Raw genomic sequence first — 24,185 nt, forward strand, 5'->3', positions numbered from 1 at the left:
TCCAGCCTTTGGATCATTTTATACCTTTCTCCACTAGATTGCAGAGACCACTGTTAAATATTTTTTCCCCATGTAGATAATTATAGACTGGAATCAAATCACCGCATAATCTTCTCTTTGTTAAACTAAGTAGATTGAGCTGCTTGAATCTCTTTCTGTAAGGCACTTTTTCTAATCTTTTAATCATTCTCACAGCTCTTCTCTAAACCCACTCCAATTTATCAACAATCATTGAATTGTGGGCACCAGAACAGGACATAGTATTCCACCAATAGTTGTACCAGTGCCAGATATAGAGGTAAAATAACCTCTCTACTTTTACTCAAGATTCCCCTGGTTATGCATGCCAGGATTGTATTAGCTCTTCTGGCCACAGTGTCCTATTGGGAGCTCATGGTCCGCTGATTATCTGGCACAACCCCTAAATCTTTTTCAGAACCACTGCTTCTGAGGATAGAGTCCCCCATTCTGTAAATATGGCCTACATACTTTTGTTCTTAGATGTGTACATTTAGCCTTATTAAAACACATGTTGTTTGCTTGTATCCAGTTTACCAGGTGATCCAGATTCTGAATGAGTGACATGTCCTCTTCATTATTTACCACTTCCCTAATTTTTGTCATCTGCAAACTTTATCAGTAATGAGTTTTATTTTCAAAATGTAGACTAGCATAGGGTCAAGAACGGATTCCTGCAGCTCCCCTCTGGAAACACACTTATTTGATTCCCTATTTACAGTTATATTTTGAGATCTATCACTTAGCCAGTTTTTAATACATTTAATGAGTGCCACGTTAATTTTATATTGTAGTTTTTTAGTCAAAATGTTGTGCACTACCAAGTCAAATGCCTTACTGAAGTCTGTGGGGGGAGGGATAGCTCAGTGGTTTGAGCATTGGCCTGCTAAACCCAGGGTTGTGAGTTCAATTCTTGAGGGGGCCATTTAGGGATTTGGGGATAGCTCCTGCTTTAGCAGGGGGTTGGACTAGATGACCTTCTGAGGTCCCTTCCAACCCTGATATTCTATGATTCTCTGATGCATCAACACCATCACCTGTAATGACCACACTTGTCATCTCATCAAAAAAAATCAAGTTAGTTTGACAAGATGTATTTTCCATAAACCATTTTGATTTGCATTAATTACATTATCCTCCTTTAATACTTCATAAATTGAGTCCCAAATCAGCTGCTTTGTTATCTTGTCTGGGATTGATGGTAGGCTGATAGGCCTATAATTACCTGAGTCATCTTGTTTGGCACAACTATCTTTCTTCCAAACTTCTGGAACTTCCTCAGTGCTCCAAGATTTGTTGAAAATGAACATTAATGGTCCAGTGAGTTCGTCAGACAATCTCTTTTCAAACTCTTGGATGCAAGCTCTCTGGACCTGCTGATTTAAAAATGTCTGACTGTAGTTGCATCTGTCTAACATCTTCAAGAGATACTATTGGTATGAAAGAGTGTTATCACAATGTGATGAGACTATATCATCTATTTTCCCCCCAAATACTGAACAGAAATTTTTATTTAACTTTTTTTGCCTTTTCTGTATTACTATTGATAATTCTACTGTTTCTATCTAGTAATGGACCAATACTAGTGTCAGAATTATTTTTGTTCTTTATATAGTTAAAAACTCCCTATTGTCTTTAACTCTTCTGGCCATAGATTTCTCTTTATGTCCCTTTGCTTCCCTTAATCAGTTTTCTACAATTTCTTCTGATTTGTATTCATTACTATCAGCTTCCCCTTTCTTCCAGTCGCTATATATATATATATAATATAATCTGCCTTCACTTCCTCTCTAAACCAGATTGTTTGTTTGTTTTTTTTCACCAGTACAGTGTTCTTCCTCAGTTGTGGGATTGTAGCTTTTTGGGGATGTAGTAGGGTGTTCTTAAACGACTCCCAATTATCATTCAGATTTTTCTGATTAAATTCTTCTTCCGAGCTGAAGTTTTTAGCTAACAGTTGTTTTTAGCTTTGTGAAAGTGGCCCTATTAAAGCACCAAGTATATACACTAGTCTGGAATTTATTCTGTTTTCAAATTATAAATGTGATCAAGTCATGATAACTTGTACCTAAGCTACCATTAATTTTTAGTAGGGCTGTCAATTAATCACGTGTTTAGTGCAAAACGCTTTTTTTTTTTTTTTTAAACGAGCATTAATTGCACATCTCTGGAGATGGGACTCAGCTGCCAGGTAGGAAGGGAGGCACGCACTTGCTGCGGTAGCAAGCAGGAGGCATCCAGGGACAAGAGACTCTGTATTATCCAGACCAGAAGTGCACATTACTGAAATGCCTCCTGACTCCTCGGAACCAGTCTTGTGCTCACTCCTTTAGGGTTAATCTATTTATTTGTTTTACATGAGGGAAGGGGGAAGGGCAATTGCCAGTAGCTTTGGAGCCTTTGCCACAGGAAACCCCCCCATCCCTCTGGGTGACTCTAGCGGTCTCCCCTCCTCGCCCCTGCACTAATCGCTCGTGATCCTGTCCAGTAGTCTGTAAATAAGAAGCGGGCAGCATTATCTCCCGTAAATGTAGTGATTGACTGAACAAGAAGTAAGACTGACTGGACTTGTAGGCTCTAAAGCAGTGGTGAGCAGCCCATGGGCTGCACGTGGCCTGTCAGTGTAATCCACTGGCAGGCCGCGAGACAGTTGGTTTACACTGGAATGGCCACTTGGGGTTTGCTGTTCCCGGCTAATGGGAGCTGTGGGAAGCGGCGGCCAGCACATCCGTGCGGCCCGTGCCGCTTCCCACAGCTACCATTGGCCGGGGACGGTGAACCACAGTCACTGAGAGCTGCAGACGGCCGTGCCTGCAGACAGTCAATGTAAACAAACTGTCATGCGGCCCGCCAGTGGATTACCCTGACGGGCTGCATGCGGGCCGTGGGTTGCCCACCACTGTGCTAAAGTTTTACATTGTTTTATTTTTGAGTACAGTTACGTTAAAAAGAAAAAAAATCTATATTTGTAAGTTGAACTTTATGATAGAGAGTGCACTATCATATTTGCCTGAGTTGAATTGAAAAATACTATTTACCTTTTTTTGCAATGCAAATATTTGTAATAAAAAATAATAATATAATGTGAGCACTGTACATTTTGTATTCTGTATTGTAATTGAAATCAATATATTTGAAAATGTAAAAATCCAAAATAAATGATATTCTATTATTTAAATATATGGTATTTTATTATTGGTTAACAGTGCGATTAAAACTGTGATTAATCAAACTATTTTTTAATCTTGTGATTAATCGCAATTAATTTTTTTAATCGTTTGACTGCCCTAATTTTTAGTTCTGTGATCAGTTCCTCTTTATCTATTAGGACAAATTGCAACACTTTTTGAGTTAGGAAATTGTCATCTATAGTGTTTAGAAATTCCAAGGATTTTTTAAGTAATGGCAGCATGATACTTCCAGCATATGTCATTCAAATTGAAGTCCTCCCATGACCACAGTTTTTTTTCTTATACATAGATGCATAAAGAGGTGGTCATCCTGTTCCCTACTGTGATTTGGTGGTCTGTAGCAGACACCAACTACTACCCCGTCTTGTGCTTTAACTGTTAGGACATTGAGCCAAAGAATGTAAGATGATTTTAGTCCTAGTTATCAATGACTTGGAAACAGGTAATGCCTCTTGACATAGAATGCCACTCCCTCTCCCCTTTTGCCCACTTGATCCTTCCTAAAATCAATGGTTATTACCTCTTTAACGTTCCATCATGCGAATCATCCCACTAGGTTTCAGTAGTACCAACTAGATCAAATTTCTGTTCATAAATGAACATTTCCAGTTCCTCTTGTTTGTTACCCAGGTTCCTAGTATTGGTGTTTAGGCAATTCAAGAATTTCTTCTCTTCATTTACTTTGATTTCTTGGTTTTGTTCTCAACATCTCAGTTTTGAGCTGAGAGTGCATATCTTTCCTCTTTTTACTGTCTCCCCTTTTGTTATTAGTTTAACTCCCTCCTGACTACTCTAGCCAGCCTTGGTTAATTTGTTTTAAAGAGATACAGTGGGGAATAGTATATAAAGAAGACCACTCATAAAACATGTAAAGGTAAATTTTAAAATGCAGTAAAAATGAATTAACTGATTTTTAAGTAATAAAAAATAATTTAATGGTGAGATTTCTATAAATAACTTTCTTATTTATCAAAAAATAAGAACCCCAAACCAAAACAAAAAATAGTGAAACATCAAAACATCTGACTTGATATTTGGAAATACTATGTTTAGAAATAATTTTTTTGTGCTATAATAGAATTCCAGAACATTTAATCATATGCTGCATTTAATCTAGTGAAATTTGTAAGGCAGAATCTTTTTATATACTGGCTGTTTGTTTAGCATTAACTGTCATCCATATACTTAGAACAGAATTTTTTCTTTTTTCCTTAGAAATTGGGATAAGTGGGTGTGTCAAATTCTAATCTGACATCTAAGAAGAACAGTGCATATTCATATATAGTTTGATAAATTATTTCCATTGTTGTTTCGTAAGGATTGTTTCTGTTATAACCAGACACACGCATTCACTACCATTGTTGATTATTTCCACAAGCAGCCAGTAAGAGAACAGATTGACAGATGTTACAGTGTGACTTTGATAAACTACAACTCTGAAGAGATCATTATCTAAAAGGACATTTGTATACCTTCTAATGCCATTCCAGATTTTTAAATAAGTGTTTGAAAAGGAACTGCCACTCTTTCAAAAGCTGGCTTTCTCATAGAGTTCAGTATGTGTATGATTAAAACTAAAGAAATCCATGCTGAAATATTAAAGATGATACTTTCAGCATTAGAATATCTTCAGTGTTTTGTAGGGTGATTATTAGTAGGTGTTCTTATTCCACTTCCCAATACAATGTCGTAATCACAATATGATAATTTTTGCAAGGCATTGCTAATGGAGAGAGTAACGTTAGTTAAAAATATGTAAGTACATTCATTCCATGCTACATGAACGACCCAAGATGGAAGAGAGGATATACGTGAGTGACATTCAGCACAGCGGTTTTATTTAATAAACAGTGACTTCAAGTAATTTCAGTATAGAGTAAACTAGTTGGAAAATGAGAATATTTAACTTATTTTTTTTCTCAAAAGAAACCCAAAAATGCTGTTGATGCTGTTTTTCATACAAAGGAATAGCCAAATACATTGGTGGTTTTCTTTTTTTAAATATGTCTGTACCATATTTCTCTAATTCATAGAAAAGCTAAGTGAACATCAGGATTTTGATAGAACTATTTATCTGGAGGGAATCATTTTTAGCTGGAGGGAATCATTTTAAACAACACACATAAGGAGGAGTGCAACTGTAAAAATACTGTATGAAGCTTATAAAAGCTCGTAATGTAAATATCTATAAATTTGCTAGAACAATTCCAAGGAAGAATCAAAGTGCTCTGCTAGGCTGAAACCATGATTTAAAAGGTTAAGCATAGTACAGTAAACAGCTTTTCAATTTATACTCCATTATCAGTGTTTGTTTATAAATGTCACTAAACATAGCATGCTAAAAATGTTCATTTGTAGTCTCTTCAAACCTATAAAATTACTTAGTTTCTGTTTTATTTACATAGTTATATAGCCTTTGATTTTTTTTAATCAGTCTCTACCCTAGCAGTCCAGCTTATGGCTAAAACTATTTTATAGCACCTTTTACAAGCACTTTGATGTACATTCTATTTTAATCTTAGGTGATGCTGGAATTAAAGTATTAAATGCCATCATGTTTTTAGCAAAAATGTTTCCATATTGTAGAAAAAAAGATAAGCATATGGGACATTTCCACTTTCAGAAAGTGTCTCAGACTTTTAGAAAGTAGACCCTGCGCTTTGAACTTCTTTTGATTGCTCCTTGGGGTTGATAAACAAACAGCCTACAAATTGTAGGACAGAAAAAGTTAGGACAGCTTCTGACTTTTTCTCCAGTGATGTTGTTTTGTTTCTTCTCGAGTTTGAAATGGGTGGAATAAAGGCCCATCCATCTTAAAATTCTTCTCTTACTGAGAGCAAGAAACTTAACCCAGTGGGCCAGAACCTCTGCTGGTATAAATTGGGATAACTCCATTTAAGTCAACAGAGCTACCTCGATGTATACCAGTAGATGATCCAGCCCAATATAGCTAGTAAGTTTTTATGCATCTATCAAAAGAGAAATATTTTTAGAGTATTGCATCAAGCCTGTACCTGATTTCTGCATAATCGGTGTGTTCCTAAATTATAGTGTTTTTTTAGATAAAACAAGAATTTTATTTGTGAATTGTTCACAATATGCACATCATCTCAGTTGTAAGGAGAGATCAGTTGAAAGTAGCAGAGCCTCGACATATTTTGTAACAGATTTTTTTTATTTGCTTTGCAAAAGTAGGTATTTGTATGAACAATATTGGTGATTTGGCTTTTTTTATTGAGTTTGCATCTGTTGATGATAGAACTTCGAAATAAAATTTCTTACAAATACATTATTAAATATATCGATAACTTAACAAAAACCTGGAGTTACTTAATCAGCTCAGTCAAGTCGTGAAAGGTGGATCTGAAAATTGGCAGATAAATATTGGAATTTTTTTTTTAAAAAAATTGAAGCTTTTAATTAAACAATGTATTTAATCATAATTTAAAACATTTGATAATTTGACTAAAAATGTAATTAACACATGGAAACTTTTTGTTAATTAGGAACTTGGCAGGAGTCCAGAAAATCAAACTGAAAGGATAACTAAGGGACAGATTTCTCAGCAAGGTGTACATTTTCTCAGTCCATACTCAGAGGAGAGTGGACTGGTTCCTGCAGTGCCAAGTAGACTACCAGTACTGCAGTTTGGAAACCCTTACGCAATCCAGGAAACAAGAGGTTTGTAAAGTTTTATTTTCCTCAGCTTTCTTTTGTCCCACAATTTAAAAATAATGGTGCCATTTTATTTATGTAGAGGTGGGACCGGACTGTTGATATCCTGGCATATAATATGTTTGTCGTAAATGGTTGGATTCATTAATAAGTCTGTCGACTCTGGTCACTAAAAGGAAAATTTTCAAGAGGACACAAGAACAATGGTGTACTCACACCAAGTTTGTTCCGTTTACCAGATTTTGGGCTTTGGTTGAGAACTCCTAGTTTTATGAAATCTAAACTGAAAACATTTGAAATTTTGATTTCATTATTATTTTGATATGACAAAAAGTGTACTAATTGTATTGAACAGAACTTTTTTTTTACAAAATAAGAGGACTGTTCTTCTAATTTTTATTTCAGATGGAGCAGATGGTGCTTTTTATCCTGAGGAGCTCCAAAGGCTGCCTGTAAGGACTTCCTGTTGGGAACTGGAAGACAACGTAGTCTGCAGTCAGCCTGCTCGCAACCTTAGTCGGCCTGATGGTCTGGAAGACCCTGAGGATAGCAATGTAAGTTAGCTTACTTGTTTTTTTGTTTTTTTTTTCTTCATTTATTAATCAGCATCCGGGAGCTAACAATTGCTTGGCTATAATGAGCATTTAAAAATTCTGATGCGTTTAAGCATATCAGAACTGAAATTTTATTGAAAAATACCTGATGAGCACTATTTAAGGTGAAAAATGTGCACACAAAATGATGAAAATTCAAGTAATAGAAATCTCTTTTGAATTCTAATACCAGTTTATTTTGGTTTTGGAGTCATAGCCTCTGATTGCTTTAATATTTAAAAAGAAAAAAGTTAACTTATTTCAAGTCCATATTGCTATTTCAATATATAACCATATTCCCATTCCTTAACATTACATACACAGCCTTGCTTGTAGAACACAGATGTTTTTAATTCTCTCACCAGTATATGAAAACTTAATTGACACCGAAGACAAGACAAAAAAGCTGGAGGATTGTATTACCAGTGTTTCTGAATTAAATGTTTGGCATATAGTTTAATGCAAAGTGTAAATTTATGAAGACAGATTTGCAAGAGATACAGAATCAAAGAAATATTTAAACAGAATGAAAATATTAAACATTGAAACAATTTCCATTTTGGCCTTTTACAACCACCAAAAGTTTGAAGTGGCAGAAACTCTTGTCTGTCATCTAATACAGGGTAAAGTAAAAATGGTATTGTTTGCTAATATATTTTCCAGGGCTTCATAGTGTGACGCTTTGTCTGCAGAGGTCAGAGAGTGCAGGGGGAGGGAATCACATCCCTTCCCCGCGCCACCAGTTTCTTCCAGGGTGGGAGTCGGGCTGAGCATAGCTGAGGTGGATGTGTCTGGGAAAGGCACCAGCACCTAGCGCCCCTGCTGAATCCCACCAGGAGGTGCCTGGAGCAGGGAAGAGAGACGGGGATGGCAGCACAGCTCCCCCAGAGGGGTGTGGGGGAGACCTCTGAGTCCCTTCCTTTCCTGCAACTGTGGGGAGTGAGGGAAAGGTGGTGCCGGCTAGGAAGGGTGTGGGGGGCGCAGGGGTAGGGAAAAGGGCCAGAAGTGACACATGTGGCGGTCATGTGTCCCTCCCCTTTAAATTGTGCCACTCCCCGCCACCCCCATCAAGAGTTATGGGTTATCGCTGTTTCTCGGAGTGCCCTGGACTGAGAGCCACCTTGTTACCCTCCTGCCTCCAGTGAGAGGAAGATTTGCTTGTGCTTAACTGAGTATTGGCTCGCCAACACCACCCAAACAATCTCCTCAGGGCTCTGCTACCCCTTACTTTGTCTTGTAAGTTAACAGTAGGTGAGCCCCAGCCCGAGTGCTTCTGAAAGTAGGGTCACCATACGTCCGGGTTTTCCTGGACATAGCCTCTTCTTTGAGCTTCCTTTCTCTGTACGGACGGATTTTTCAATAACAGGAAATTTCTGCGGGTTTGCCGAGCAGACAAGTTGCAGCTGATTGGTCCCTTCCCCGCATCCGCAGCAGGTTGGTCTATTCCCCTGCAAGCCATAGCTGCCAGATCCCGCCCACCCAGGCCCCAGTTCCCAGCCCTGAGAAGAGTGTCCCACAAAGAGGTGCTGAATGACAGCTGTTGCTGCATCCTGGGTTTTTGCCAGCCACCCATGCCAGGGAGTGACAATGCACCCCTTCTAGCATCCCCAGCTCTACGCCCCCGCCCTGGCAGTGTTCTGTTTTTGGGAATCTGAAATATGGTAACCCTATGGAAAGTGCCCTTCTATATTATCATATGCTTATTATCAAAGGCTAAAATTTAAGAGATTGTAAATAAGGATAATGGAAACAAAAATTGTTGCATATAAAACAAAAACATAGAATGCAAACCTGGGTTTGTGTTTATCAACAGTTACTTTTTCTATGTAGCTAAGTAGATTTTCCCCCCAAGGATTCAGTCTTTTGTAGAGCTAGCTGGTTTTCACTCACCCAGGGTCCAAGAGTTCATGAATACCTTCTGCTCTTCATTTCCTTAGTGAATGGATAACCGTCTTTTTGCTTCTCCTGGTGTGCTGGCTCCAAGTTGCCTTCACATCCTCCTGTTGACTATATGCAAAACAGTGCTTCCATTGTGTTGGCTTACAGTGCTTTAATCTACATATGAACCAAGGCAGATAGGTGAATCTGCATCCCTTTGTCTGGTGTAACTGTTTGTTCACCTTGCCTGGGACACAGATTTTAAAAGATCTTTTCAGTACATACACAACCTTTTAAAGAACAGGAGTACTAGTGGCACCTTAGAGACTAACAAATTTATGTGAGCATAAGCTTTCGTGAGCTTATGTTCAAATACATTTGTTAGTCTCTAAGGTGCCACAAGTACTCCTGTTCTTTTTGCGGCTACAGACTAACACGGCTGCTACTCTGAAACCTTTTAAATATTCATCCATCCATCTCGCAACTATTACGAGACTCAGTATGACATAAACTTTTATTAGATACCTCACTTGACCCTCATTGGATAAATACTACGAAAGCAATGTGTTGGATCTATTGAGTTTGTCAGGCCTGTCAGGAGCTACTGTTACTGTTGGCATTGAGGAGTTTTTAGGGTCAAACATATCTTTTAAGGGATGTTAGGAATCTTCATTTTTGTTTTATTTGGTTAGCTCAAATACTCTCATATAAAAAAGAAAAATGAGGGTTAGTGAACTGGTTTATGAAGAAAACTATACTTAAACTATATATTAAAACTATATGTATGTATATGTATGTTTTAATTTGAACAGGTTTTTTTACTGTGTTTCAGTTTTTAGATGCTGTTGCTACTTTAAGAAATATTTCAGAAATAGTTTTCTACAAAGTATTGTGCTCTTTGCAAGTACGGTGGTATCATGACCTGTTTCTCATTTAGTCTAGTTTGCCACATTTAATTGCTATTAACCTTTGCAGAAACTGATCAGTGTTCAGACAGGCATGATTTTAGCCTTGGTGCTCAGCACCTATAATGGAGAAAAATGTATTTCTTCCTCCTGCCTTTTGAACCCTATGTCCATTATTGTGAATAATTAGGGAAACTGTCAGAACTATTGCAGCCTAGTTAAGGTCTGGAATATCAGCTTTGTGCTGTTGCCCACCTTTTCTTCACATTTTGCATATTTAATCTGATCATTCTTGGCATAGACATTACTTATGACAAGCCCTTCTCTTCTTGAGTCATCTGCTGCAGTTTAATTAGCAGAGTGTTCTTCCTGATCTATGTGTTTTGCCCTTTCGCAAACCCCAGAGAAACAGTGCTAGAGTCTTGTGCTCATTTGCTGACACAGCTTAGATTTTGTAATGAGATGGAAGGAACCTAATATGCTCAAATAGGAAACAACTTCAGGTAAATGTGTCAAGAAGATACTTCTTTTCTCACATCAAATAGCAATTTATATTTTAATATACTATAAGAATTGATATTCTTCCTGTCAAATGGAAATATACTGAGAATGGTAAAACATAATTAGTTTCCAAATAAAAGCGAGAGGGGGATATATGTGAATAAGTCAAAATTCTTCTTCGAGTGCTTGCTCATGTCCATTCTATTATAGGTTCCATTGTAGGTGTGTGTGCTCGACACATGCACCAGTGTCGGAAGTTTTTCCCTCAGTATATCCGTAGGGTACTGGCTCTGGTGCCCTCTGGAGTGGCGTGTATATGCACTGGTATAAGGGGCACCATTGGCTCCCCCTCCATAGTTCCTTCTTACTGCCTGTGACGGTGCTGGAACGTCTCCTTGCCTCGGCAAGCTTTCCTATCTCAACTGTGCCTAGTAGCGAATTCGTTGTATATAGTTGTGAAAGTTGTATAGTTTAATAGCTCCCTTAGGGTACGTCTATACCCAGCTGCTAGTTTGGCGGCTGGCAATCGAACTTCTGGGTTCGACTTATCGCGTCTTGTCTGGACGCGATAAGTCGAACCCGGAAGTGCTCGCCATCGACTGCGGTACTCCAGCTCGGCGAGAGGAGTACCGCGGAGTCGACGGGGGAGCCTGCCTGCCGCGTGTGGACCGAGGTAAGTTCGAACTAAGGTACTTCGAACTTCAGCTACGTTATTCACGTAGCTGAAGTTGCGTACCTTAGTTCGATTTGGGGGTTTAGTGTAGACCAAGCCTTAGTGTAAAGCTAGAATTAGTTGGTTAGTCCCATACGGGACTTAGCTTAGGGATGGGGGATGCCCTGGTCCCCGGGCTTCAAGCCTTGTGACTGCTGCAAAAAATCTGTGCCACTCAGTGATCCTCATAGAAGCTGCCTGAAGTGTTTAGGGGAAACCCGCATGAGCGGCAAGTGTCGCATTTGCAAGAGCTTCAGGCCGCGGACAAAAAAGGAGTGGACATTCGTCTTCGAGCACTCCTTATGAAGTCGGCCCTTGCACCAGCCTCGGAGCTGATGAGATCGGTTTCTGCTCCAAGCACCGTGGGCTCAATGCAGAGCATGCTGCCGACACCAACTGCTGATCGGCGCCGATCCTCATCCCCGGTACTGGCTAAAAATGCAAAGAAGGGCCAGGAGAGGGTGTTCACATACATCCCATAAAGGGAGGAAGAGAGCCAGAGTAGAGCAGAGACCCACGAGGGGTGGCTCTTCCCCTCCGGACAGTTGCCAGGCTCCAGCTCCCATTGAGCTGTTGAGCCCACTTCCAGACCTGCTCGTTGCTCTGGGAAGCAGCAGAGGCACACTGCACCTAGTGGTGCTGTTCACGCCTGCCAGTGAAGTGCCCCGTTCGAGAGGTAAACCTGCCCTGGTCTCCATTAGTGCGGCACCACTCACCGCTGCAGGGGGTACCCTGCCAGCGCTCGCCTTAACAGCGCCACCAGTCCCTGGATGGGGGTTGGCTTACTTGCCAGAGTTCCTGGTGTCAGTCCCTGGACTCTAGGCAGTGTTCCTCCGTCATTGGAGTCCCATCACCAGTCTCTGGATTGCCAGTACGGATCACCACGAGCATGTCAACGGTCTCCGAGACATCAATCCTCTCACTCTCGGTCCTGGTTTACGGAGTGGCAAAGTGTGAGGCATTGATCACCAGGGTATTGTTGCTGATCCGCCGGTCACCGGAGTCGTGGCATTGAGACCCATCGTCCCAGTGGAGGTCTGCAGAGAGAGCCGACAGGAATGGAGTAGATAGGGGGCTTCAGAACCGTTCTGGTTCCCCAGACAAGTCTCTCCCTCCTTGGGCTCAGACAGTGAGGAGGAAGTATATAGAGCCAGAGGAGGAAGACCTGCCTGCAAGTCAAGGTCACCCACAGGGGACATTGGCATTCCCCTTTGGGCCACCAGTGGCCGCCTGGCCCCAAGGCCAGGGGCTGGCCCCCTGGCAATTATGGAACCCCTGGGGATTTCCCCAACCATCGCAGGGGCATTGGTTGGTCGCAGGGACACCCGAAAGACAGTTGGTGACAGTCTCCTGCCCACCACCTGACTTGGATGTGGAGTCAGAGCAAGCTCCCCAGGGACAGACTCAGCTGAGGCTCCTTTGGCAGAAGCAGTGGAGTTGGCAGACCCACCTGTACCTGCTGCCTCCTTATCTTTGACAGATGAGGTGATAGCGGGGGCTTCTCACGCAGTCCCCCAGGATGGTGCAAGGGCCCACCAAGAGCTTTTGAAGAGGGTGGCATCAAACTGGGGCTAGAAGCTGAGGAGCTGGCAGAGCCCTCAGACTCCCTGTTCAATGTATTAAGTGCCCCTCCAGGTTGGCATTGCTAGTACACGAGGGAGTGATGAAACTAATCAAGGCCCTGTGGCAGACGCCCTCCACCCTGCCCCCCATCTCTAAGCAGGTGGAAAGAAAGTACTACGTCACCGCTAAGGGTTTTGAATATCTTTATACCCATCCTGCCCCACACTCACTGGTTGTGTCAGCAGCCAATGAGCACAATAGACCAGGCCAATTGGGGTTGACTCCTAAGAAAAAGGAGGCAAAGAGGCTCGATCTTCTACGTCCAGCCTCCAGCTGAGAGTGCCCAACTATCAGGCCTTGCTTGGCTGCTGTGATTTTAGTATTTGGCAGTCCATGGCTAAGTTAATGGACTCACTGCCAGAGGAGTCCAAGAATGAATTCCCAGCTATCCTCAATGAGGGCAGGACTGTGGCCAGGGCAGCCCTCCAAGCGGTCTCAGATGCAGCAGATTCTGTGGCCCAGACCATGGCTTTGGCTATTTCTATGAGGCATGCATCCTGGTTGCAGTCGTCGGGCCTGTCATGGAGGTTCAGCAGTCCATCCAGGACCTCAGATTCCATGGCCTGGCACCGTTTTTGGAACGGACAGACAGTAAATTACACGGCCTAAAAGCTTCCAGGACTACCTTGCGCTCTCTGGGCCTTTACACGCCGGGGCCTGAGAGGAAGCGGTTTAAGCCGCAACAGTCCTGCAGGTTCGGGACCCAAACTCAACCAGAACCCGTCCAAAAGAAGGGCAAGGCTGTAAGTGCCGGCAGACCATCAGCCGGCCCTTTCATCTCACTCGAGCTCTATCTGCAACCAACCGGGTAATAAGCGGGCATTTTGAGGGTGCGCTCGAGGGCGACCTTCCAGCCTGTGTCCTGGATCCAGCACCTCTGTTTTTTTCCAACTGTAAATAGTGGCAGGGAGGAGAAGACAATACCTGAGTTGTGTGTGCATGTATGAAATTAAATGGCTTTGATGTCTCGGAAACGGGATGGTGCAAGCCCACAAACTGGCTTGAAAACCAGCAGGACAGTGTTTGAATTTCAGCTTGTAAATGTGATAGAAGATGGTTATCTGACCACCACATTATAGCCTCCCCAGTCTCACCCCAAAACTACTTATCTTGAGAAACAACGTAAAGAGCTTGAGGGAATTGTTGTAGTCCTGATAGTAAATAAGAGTGCTCATTCTGACAGTATTCTAGATAAAGTAGACTTGTAGCCAAGAATGGGTGGGAAAAAATTCATGGTCAAGGTTGACTTAGTGGCAAAGTTATTGTCTGAGTTGGAGACTGATAGAAGAAGTTGCATAGGCAGTCAAAGCAACTGACAATATCTTTTCCCCTCCTCCCTGAATTTCTGTATGATACTAGCCACTTAAACCAAACTTCACAAAGGTGGTTACTAATTGTTTCTCATTTTCTGGGTGTCCAGCTTGATACCATGGGATCTGATTTGCAGAACTGCTGAGTTCTCACAGCTGCAACTGAAGTCAATGGAGCTCTGCTTTGAATGTATTTATAAAATCCTATATAATGCTGAATTAGGATCTAATTTTTTCAGAGTAGGTGTATCAAATTGGGCACCCAAAATTAGAGGAAACTTTTGACCCAAATCTCTCTGTTCCTCAGTTCCCCTCTGTAAAATGGAGATTACACCCTCTCACCTCAGAGGGGTGTTCTGAAGATAAATAAAATGTTTGTGAAGCACTTGAATGCTACAGTGAAGAGTGTCCTAGAAAGGCCCATGAGTGGTGTTTGAATAATATGCAGTAAAGTCAAGAGGCCACACACTGAACAATGAGGATAAAACAAAATATTTAATAGCTGCTAAGTGAACACCATCCATCCTGTCCACTGAATGAGGCAGGAGCCTTGTGGAAAAAATATGTGATCATGTAACTAAAGATTGTATCATAATGCATATGCACAAGGGGGTGAATTAAGATAGCACAGGGCACTTTTTCCTGACATTTCCTAACTTGTCTGATGTCGGCATTGTTTCATTTTCTGTTTCTTCTTGGTCAAGGTGGGGCAGTTTGAACTGGATATTGCATCCTCCAAGAGAGAGATGGAGACAAGAAAACAGACAGTGACACTAGTCTTAAAATGCATGTTAGGGAATGATCCTGCATTGGTATACATATGGACTAGATGTTCTAATAGGTCTTTTCCTTCCCTAATTTGTGGGAATCCTTGATAAAGAGACTAGTAAGCTCTCTAGTTCACTTTCTAGAAAATGGGTAAGCCTCTCCGATGGCGAATACTTTGAAATAAGAATGTCAGCAAAAGGACAAGTAAAACAATGGTTGCTTTGTTAGGAATAAAATCTAAAAATACTAATGAAGGAAGCCTATCAGCAAAATTTGGTATTTACAATGCATAACCTCTGCACAAATAGATATTTCTGAAATATGGTAATTTAATAACCATGTATATAAAGCCCATATCATAAGAATACAAATGCAATATTTTGGGTGCACTACTTGTCTCTAACTTTGCCATCTTCAAAATGCTGCAGAGATCAGAGAAGCAGTAATTCTTTTTGGGTAATTGTAATGGATAATTTCATCTTCTCATGCAGACGTCTGATTTAATCATATGTTTTAGAGCTCAGTTTACCAAGAGCTTTAAACTTTTATTTGATAAAAATCTTATTGTGATGGAAAACATAAAATATTTGAGCTCTATTTGATTTTTTTTTCATGGTGGTTTGATGAAAAATGAATTGACACAGAAAAAATAAGAGTTCAGAAATCAGCCCTTTAGAAATTTTTCTGTACTGGATTTTTTTTCTTTCTTTTATTTTTTTTGGGGGGAAGGGGACGACTTTTTGCAAGAACTCTACAGCACTCTGGGACCTGTCATTTGTCCACATCATTGCTTCTCTTGTGCAGATTCCTAGAATATCAGGTATGCATGAGTAGTGTTTGGCTATAGGGCATTTTATAGTAGTTTAGCCATAATGGAGAATATTTGCACCAAGGCAAACCCTTTGAATTTGATGACAAATTCAGCAGGCGGTGCAAATACTGTCACTCATTTCCAGGGAGGGAAGGACAGAGAGACAACCTCCTTCTCAAATATCCCTCTAGCCTAGAGGAAATTCCCTGAGCAGGGAAGAGAAGACCAGGAGTTAAAATCTTATCTCTTCTAATTGTAGTTGAAATTCCCATATAATTCACTACTCTTAAGCTAGGCTAAGTCCATGAACCCCAATATAGAAGACTGTCAGGGAAGAGCTGTTAACACTTGCCCCCATTTCCATTTTCTAATAAGTTAGCAGAGAGTTTATGCAACATCGTTGCAGGCCTGTAACTCCAGTTTTATTCACAGCATCACGCTGCCTTTCAGAGTCACTAAACAAGTTTGGGCTATCCTAGCTCTAACCATCATAAATCAAACTTCTCCCGCAGAGCTAGGGATCGAATTGAGGATTCCTTATTACCAATGTTCTAGTGTTAAGTAGTAAATAGTTGTAACTCACTAGGAGTGGGAAAATGTGTATGACAAGTTTTCCTCCAATGGCTGGTCTACAGAGCGACTAGCAGTTCCATCTGACTTTCTAACACAAAACTTAAGCAGTGACCTCTGCAATGTTACAATGGAATAACCTTTCAAATACATGGCATATGTGACAGTCAGATGTGCTGATCTGTTGGTATAATTGATATAAAAGCATATGAGGTTTTGCACTTAGAGTGCAAATTTAGCGAAGATGGGGTATACTTGGCTTTTTGGTATCTGCTGGAGATGGAAGGAGAGAGCTTTATGGAGTGTTGAAGTGTGCTATCAAAAGCATTGTAGGCAATATGGGAGTGAAAATAAATGCAGAGTGTTTCCCATTAATTTCTTCTTTCCATTCTTTTAAGGATTTGGGTGAATGGAACATGTCCTGCTTCAACCGTAACTCCCACAAAACATTGTTTTGTTTGTTAATTCATGTGTAGATTGGGTTGAACAGCACATCAGGACCAGTTTCAGAGAAACTGTTGCTTAATATCAAATGTTGTTGTCTTGGCACATCTTAGTCTGGCACATATAAAGGTCTATGTCAAGAGCAGACTCTCTTGTAACAAATTGTTCTAGGACCTACAGTAGGTGCTAAGTTACTAAGTAACAGTGACAAGAATATAATTGTTAGACATTCTGAGAGAGGAAATCATTCCTAGAGGCATGAAGATATAAGAAGAGTGCAAGATACAAGAGGTTTTTATTAACGATGAAGTTGATTAGTTTTATTTAGGAAATGTAGAACTGATCCCAGCTTGCAGTATGGCCAGAGTAACTGCCTAAAGATTCTTAAAGAATGTTATTAGTCACAGTAGGTATGTGGGTAGTGAGTTGAGAATTTGTGGCCACTGGAAATTGGGTCAGGCCTTTTTTCTGGAATGTGTCCAAAACGGCCTTTCCACCTCAACTAGTCAAAATACCCTCCTCTACCTGTGAATCGTCTCCTTGCTGCCACTTCCCATCTGCTTCCCCAGATCAGGAATCCGCAAGGAGCAGATCTGTTTAGCCGAGGATGAGGAAGAACTGCCTTGGAGCCCAGACTGGCTGATTGCAAAGATGCAGACTTTACTGCACAGAGGGAGGCAGGACATCTGCTGAGTGCGGAAGGGGCTGAGGGAAAACACACACATTTATTTCAGTCCTTTCATGCAAAGCACAAATGACTAGTATAGTCACCAGTTCTAAGGGTGAATAGATGTGACCCCTCAGTAGTCAGCACAGGATCAGTATTGTTTAATTTATCGTCACATGTTAATGATCTGTAAAGCTCTTCAGGGCAGGGACCACAAGGCCTTTATGAATGTGTGCCCAGTACCAAACACAATGAGGTCCCAATCCTGTTTTGGACTATGGGAGTGACTCATACTTTTTTGACCTCTTGGATTTAGCTTTCTTCCTTCCTTCCCATTTACTCCGTAGCAGGTCATACCAAACCCACTCATTTACTTGTATCATCTTCCACAGGAATAATAAAAAGACAATGCACATAAAAGATAACATATAAAACAAATTACAGAAATAGTTTATGCACCGTGGAACTCGTGACAAGATACATGGGGGATAAATAGATCATTAAAATTAAAAAAAAAAAAAAAAAAAGTGGCATTTACATTCCAGCGACAGTGAGGGTATGTCCTCCAGTGATTACTGTCTGATACTTTCTGTATTGTAAATTTAACTGTATTTCCACTCATTTGTGCTTACTCTCTGAATGCCTTAGGGCAAGAATTGTTTATCCATGGGACAGTGACCAATTGTAAAGTGCTATGCATGCCTTATAACTCAATATAAATTATTATAATTTATATGGCTAAAGAGGAATCTTCAATTACATTGGCTGGGAGAAATTGGGAACTAAATTACTGTGAACTTTCCATTCCTATGTGTATTCCACAGTTCAGTCAGGTGCATTGTGGGCTTTTGGCCTACTCCTGAGTTAGGCAATTGTTGGGATCAGGATATTAGATTAGATGGGGCACTTGATAATTTTTCCATGATTTCAAATTACTCTGAGGAAACAGATAACACTAGAGAACATGGTAATCCTCTTTTTAGTATGTCTTGAGTAGTAGTTGATTCTGTACAGGTCAACATTCAGCACAATTTGATTCTGTAGTAGTTTGAAATGAAAATGATTGTGGAAATGGCCTCAGAGCATGAGGCAAAATCCTCCAATACAGAACCTTCATTCTTCTTCAAGTCGTGTCCCTCTGGGTGCTCCGCTTCAGGTGTGTATGTGCCCCAGCGCCTTTAATTGGAAATTTGTTAGCAGTGATCATTCAGCCCCTACGTGCGCCCTACCCATCCTCACGCCCCAAACTGAGGATATATAGGACTGTGCGGGTGAATCACCCTCGGATCCTTCACAGTTGCCTTCAGCCTGAGACGGACTGTCAAGCATGCCAGCTTTTATTGGTGCCTTAATGTTGTTAGATAGCATACAGTTGTAGATCATTCCTTTTGGGGTTCTTGTCTGTTCCCTTTTACTTGCGTTTTCCCATTTGTGGGGTCACTGGACTTTTATTTGTGGGGTATGTTGGGATCCCCAGACTTAAATAGTGTCTTTCCCACCAGAAAGCTATTCCGGTTAGTGACAGACACACTCAATGTCCGAAGTATTTGGGAATACTCATAGTCCCTCAAAATGTAAGATCTACACTTCATTTAAAAGCAGATCTCATAAGAACAGGGAGGTAAAGTTCAGGCTTCTCATAATGGAATGAGTTTTAAAACGGTCTTCAGACCAGAGATTTGAGAACCGTCTGTATGTAATGCCCCATCTACCTCATGGTCCCAGTCATTGAGAGCGTCATGGGGTAATGCTGCTGATACCAGACTACCTCTGGATTTAGGCCACTGAGAGGGGGTGGAGTCCTGGGGGGCAGTTAGGGGTGGGGGGTCCTGGGAGGGGGTGGTTAGGGGACAAGGAGCGGGGGGGGGCTGGATGGGTTGGAAGTTCTGAGGGGGGCAGTCAGGGGGGCGGGAAATAGGAGGGGGCGGGGGCCAGGCTGTTGGGGGAGGCACAGCCTTCCCTACCTGGCCCTCCATACGGTTTTGCAACCCCAATGTGGCCCTCAGGCCAAAAAGTTTGCCCACTCCTGCTCTTAAGTCGATGGGTAGTGACAAGAAGAGCAGGAGTGTTAGATCTCCTTCAAAGCTGCCCTGGTCTCTGGAGACCTCAGGCCACAGAGGAGTACTGTCAAGGCTCTGAGTGCTTCCAGTACCTTTTAAGACAGCAAGGACTGCTTCTAACAGTCGTGCCTCTACCATGAAAGACCTGGTACTGGAAGACTTCCTCTGCTTCCCATGATCAGGTCCATCCAAGCAGCAGATCAGCACCATCAGACTCTTTGGTACCCTTGATACCTACTTCAGTGCTCCAGACTGTTAACAAATGAGTCTGTGCCTGCTTACCTCTCCACACAGAAAAAAGCAACAGAGGGTCCTGTGGCACCTTTAAGACTAACAGAAGTATTGGGAGCATAAGCTTTCGTGGGTAAGAACCTCACTTCTTCAGATGCAAGTAATGGAAAATGTACTCTCCACACAGAGTAACCAGTTACCTATCTCCATACCAATACTGACCTCAAATGACCTCTTTGTCTCCAGTGCTTACCTCTTAGTACCAATATCTTCTGGGACCCGACTGCTTTGTTAAGATCCTCTACTTTTCCGACTTTATCAACTCATTAGACTATGTGGAAGAGGACTGTGATTTAGACTCAGAGCTCTCTGTCCAAGGGTTTCCTCTTTATTTGAGGAGACATTATTCTCTGCATGCAAAGAGAAGGGAGGATAGACGACCTCCATCTTTCACCAGCTGGGATGCCCAACAGTAGCTACCTTCTCCTGTGCCCTGTGGTCCTGCTCAGTGCTCTTATTGAAATCCATGGTCCTTACACTGCCAACAATTTTTAAGGGCCACAAGTCCCTCTCATAGGGAGCATGGACAGTCTCATTCTCCTATTCCCTGACTTTCCCCTCACCAACCAGAACTGATAGAGGAGACCTTTGAAGAAGAGCAGGAGGCAAGGGCTGACAAGAAGGTAACACCTCACACCAATTTTCCTCAGCATTGCTGAATGAAGCTGTATTGCCTCAACCACTCTCCAGGATTGATGATTTTTGACAGTTCCAGGAACTGATGAGTCAACGATACGCTCCAAACTTCTCTTAAGGAAATCCAGGACTCCCATCATGAACTCCTGGACATTTTACATGCCTCAAATTTGAAACGTGGCACTTTCGATTAATGAAGCTTTTCTAGAGCCAGCCAAGACAATCTGGCAAATTCCTGCCACAGCATTGCCTACATTCAAATGTGCTAACAAAAAATATCCCAGACAAGGATTTGGAATTTTTATTCTCACATCTGACACTGAATTCCTTGGTTGTGGATGGAGTTAATGAACATAGGAAGCAGCACAATACCAATGCCAAGGGCTGGAATGCCTAAAGGGGACTGTATTTGACTTCTTGTTAACAAGTGTGGTACTGCAGAAGCTCTTTTGTTACTAGTTTGGTGAATCTAATTATATAATAAACCACCAGTTGTGGGGATTGTCTGCCCTATTTCTTGCAGTCTGCCCTCAGTGTGGCATTCTCAGTGTGGCACATCCCAGGCACCCAGTCACAATGATTCTCCGGGGTAGCGGCTTCTTGTTCAACAGAGGTACAACGGGTGTTGGAAACAATAAAAAGCCATTGATGAGAAGTATTTACCTTCAGAAACAGAAGATATCCTCTGGATAAATCTTTTACAAGGCTGATCCTCATTATTTGTCTTAGAGAACCATCATATATTTCTGTACGGATAAGAGATATTTGAATAGCTGTAGCAATCTTTATACCTATCTGTCTAATTTAGGGTTTCCTGTAGCACAGTGTCCTCTCTACAGATAAGATTCCCTGCTCTCCCTCATATGGATATTTTTGATATCGTACAGTTTTGAACCATTTCAAAGTTCTCTAAATAGACCAAATAATTAGGGTTCCTCTTATGTGAGAAGGAAAATCTTGTTTTTCTTAAACTATTGAGAATGTCCTAGCTCACCTGTCATGCCATCAGTGAATCTAGCTTCACTTTAAAAATGGATATTGGTAGCATGAGACCTTTCTAATAAGCAGCAGTGCAAGGATGATATGTGCCTATAAACTGACACACACTCAAATTTTTAGCTAAGGAAAGAGACTTTGTTATAAAAAGCCTAAAAGAGGGTATGTATCTGATAGGTATAATGTATAGGTGTATGTGCCTTATGGTACATGTACTTGTCAGGACGCCTGTTCTCACTTTCAGGTGACATTGTAAATAAGAAGCAGGCAGTATCTCCCATAAATGTAAACAAACTTGGCTGAACAAAAAGTAGGACTGAGGGGACTTGTAGGCTCTAAACTTTTACATTATTTTGTTTTTGAGTGCAGTTATGTAACAAAAAAAAATCTACATTTGTAAGTTACACTTTCACGATAAAGTGCTTACACTACAGTACTTGTATGAGGTTAGTTGAAAAATATAATTTTTTATTTATCATTTTACAGTGCAAATATTTGTAATAAAAAATATAAAGTGAGCACTGTACACTTTGTATTCTGTGTTGTAATAGAAATCAATATATTTGAAAACGTAGAAAAACATCCAAAATATTTAATAAATTTCAGTTGGTATTCTATTTTTTAACATTGCGATTAATTTTTGAATTAACTGCGATTAATCGACAGCGTAATTATTAATACAGACAGCAAAAATAAACAAAGCACAAGGAAATATAGAGAACTGTTATCAATGACCTATAAGATCGAGAACTCATGAGCAAAATTCATAATTACTAGATAGAGAAATGTAAAACAAATGCTGAAGCATCTCTCATGGCAAAATTTTATATACCGTGGAGAGTAAATGTTGATGTGTTTAAGGAATTCTTTAAACCTGGTGAACCCTCAATATAAAGATTATAATTTGTTAATTCTGATAAAATCTAGTTTTCTTCTGGATGTGTTAATGGGGCAGAAATGCACATGCAGTGAAGCTGAACTAAGGCACAATCCACTGTTTGCTGATCCAGCTTCCACAATTGAACAGGAGGCATTGACTAGCATTATGAGTAATTAATACATGGTGCAAAGCATACATATTCAGTATGCACCATTTTATACGTTTTAATGTTTGCTGGAAATATATTTCCAAGTATAATTGGTTTTTGTTTTGTGATCTAAAAAACCCTAGTAGAATTTATGGTACACCAAGCTTTGTGTGTAATAATAAATCCTCTCAATAATTATCTGATGTTTCTTTACAGACAGTTATGCTTTAATAGTAAGGCACATTAACGATTTCTTTCAGGACTGTACAAGTGCTCTTTCTAAAGTAGATAGCATTAACTATAATTTGTGTAACTGGAATGATGAAGGTGGGGAGTCTCTTTGCTCATCCATAATTGTTAACATACAGCTGGTAGTCATTAACTCCTTCATCTTTAGTACTCTCTGCTAAGGACATTTTGAATTAATATTTATTACTGGTAAATCCTGATTGCTGACCCTAAGAAGTTAAATAGATTAACAGTGTGATTATGATGCATAGCTTCTGAGCATGTTTTCTGGTTTGGCGCTCTGCACTAAACAAAGGATATATGTAAGCATGGAAGAGAGGGAGTATAGGAGCAGAACTGATCAGAAAACAGATTTTCTGTCCTGTGAAAAAATTTGAGATTTTAAAAACATTTAATGGCAAATCAGGATAAACAGCAAAATTTTTGCTATTTTTTCACAAAATTAAATTCTGAAAACAAATTGTTTTGTCACTTGAAACATTTTGTTTGCTTTCAGCCCTTTTATTTATTTGTGTGTGTGTGTGTGTGTGTGTGTGCACGCACGTATGTAAAGTGAATTTGAAAATGAAGTAATTTTGAAACCAATAATCAAAGCCTTTAGTTCCAAAATGAGGCATTTTGACATTTTCAAAATGTTATTTTCTAACATATTAAATAAATACCAAAGTTTTGTCAATGTATATATTTTGGCGAAAAACTTCAGTTTTGTCGAAACTGTATTTTCTGATGGAAAACTGTTGGTACAAAATTTTTTTGACCAGCTCTATTGAAGAGCCCTATCTCTAGGGGGAAGTGCCATCTGCTTCACTATCTAGAATACTGTTAACAGACCCATTGAAATAATTCCAAGTGTCCAAGAAATGGCCTTCTAGCTATAAAAATGAAATGATTATAAAGGAAGTCAGTTTTAACGGATTTAAATTAAACTAGGTATGTATTTGCAGTATAAATATGCATGTTTAGATAAATTGTGTTTTTTATTTTCTCATGGTAAATATTTAAACAGTAATGTGAAATAGTTTTGATTTGCTCAGAACATGATTTCCCTATGTTTGTGTGTGTGTGTGTGTGTGTGTGTGTGTTTTCAGCAATAACAACCTTTTACTATGTAATGTTGAAACATTTTAGATATTAACCAGTAGTTTTTCTCTGTTAATAATTATACTCTCCTCATTGGTGACAAAAGGAACAAATAGTGCTTTTACAATCCATATGCCCCTTCTTCTGCAGGTGCTTGGCAAGCATGTTAGATAGGAAAA

At 40.4% G+C, this 24,185-nt stretch overlaps 1 protein-coding gene across 1 annotated transcript in view; it reads left to right on the forward strand.

Moving 5' to 3' along the window:
- The window catches only part of TAX1BP1 (Tax1 binding protein 1), a 94,899-nt gene that overhangs the window by 67,475 nt on the left and 3,239 nt on the right, over nucleotides 1-24,185 (forward strand). The window contains exons 15-16 of the mRNA XM_034760694.1: nucleotides 6,716-6,890; nucleotides 7,290-7,438. Coding sequence (XP_034616585.1) covers nucleotides 6,716-6,890; nucleotides 7,290-7,438 — 324 coding nt within the window. The remainder of the gene's footprint in view (nucleotides 1-6,715; nucleotides 6,891-7,289; nucleotides 7,439-24,185) is intronic.

Source organism: Trachemys scripta, chromosome 2 (genome assembly GCF_013100865.1).
Source record: "Trachemys scripta elegans isolate TJP31775 chromosome 2, CAS_Tse_1.0, whole genome shotgun sequence".
Classification (NCBI taxonomy): Eukaryota; Metazoa; Chordata; order Testudines; family Emydidae; genus Trachemys; species Trachemys scripta.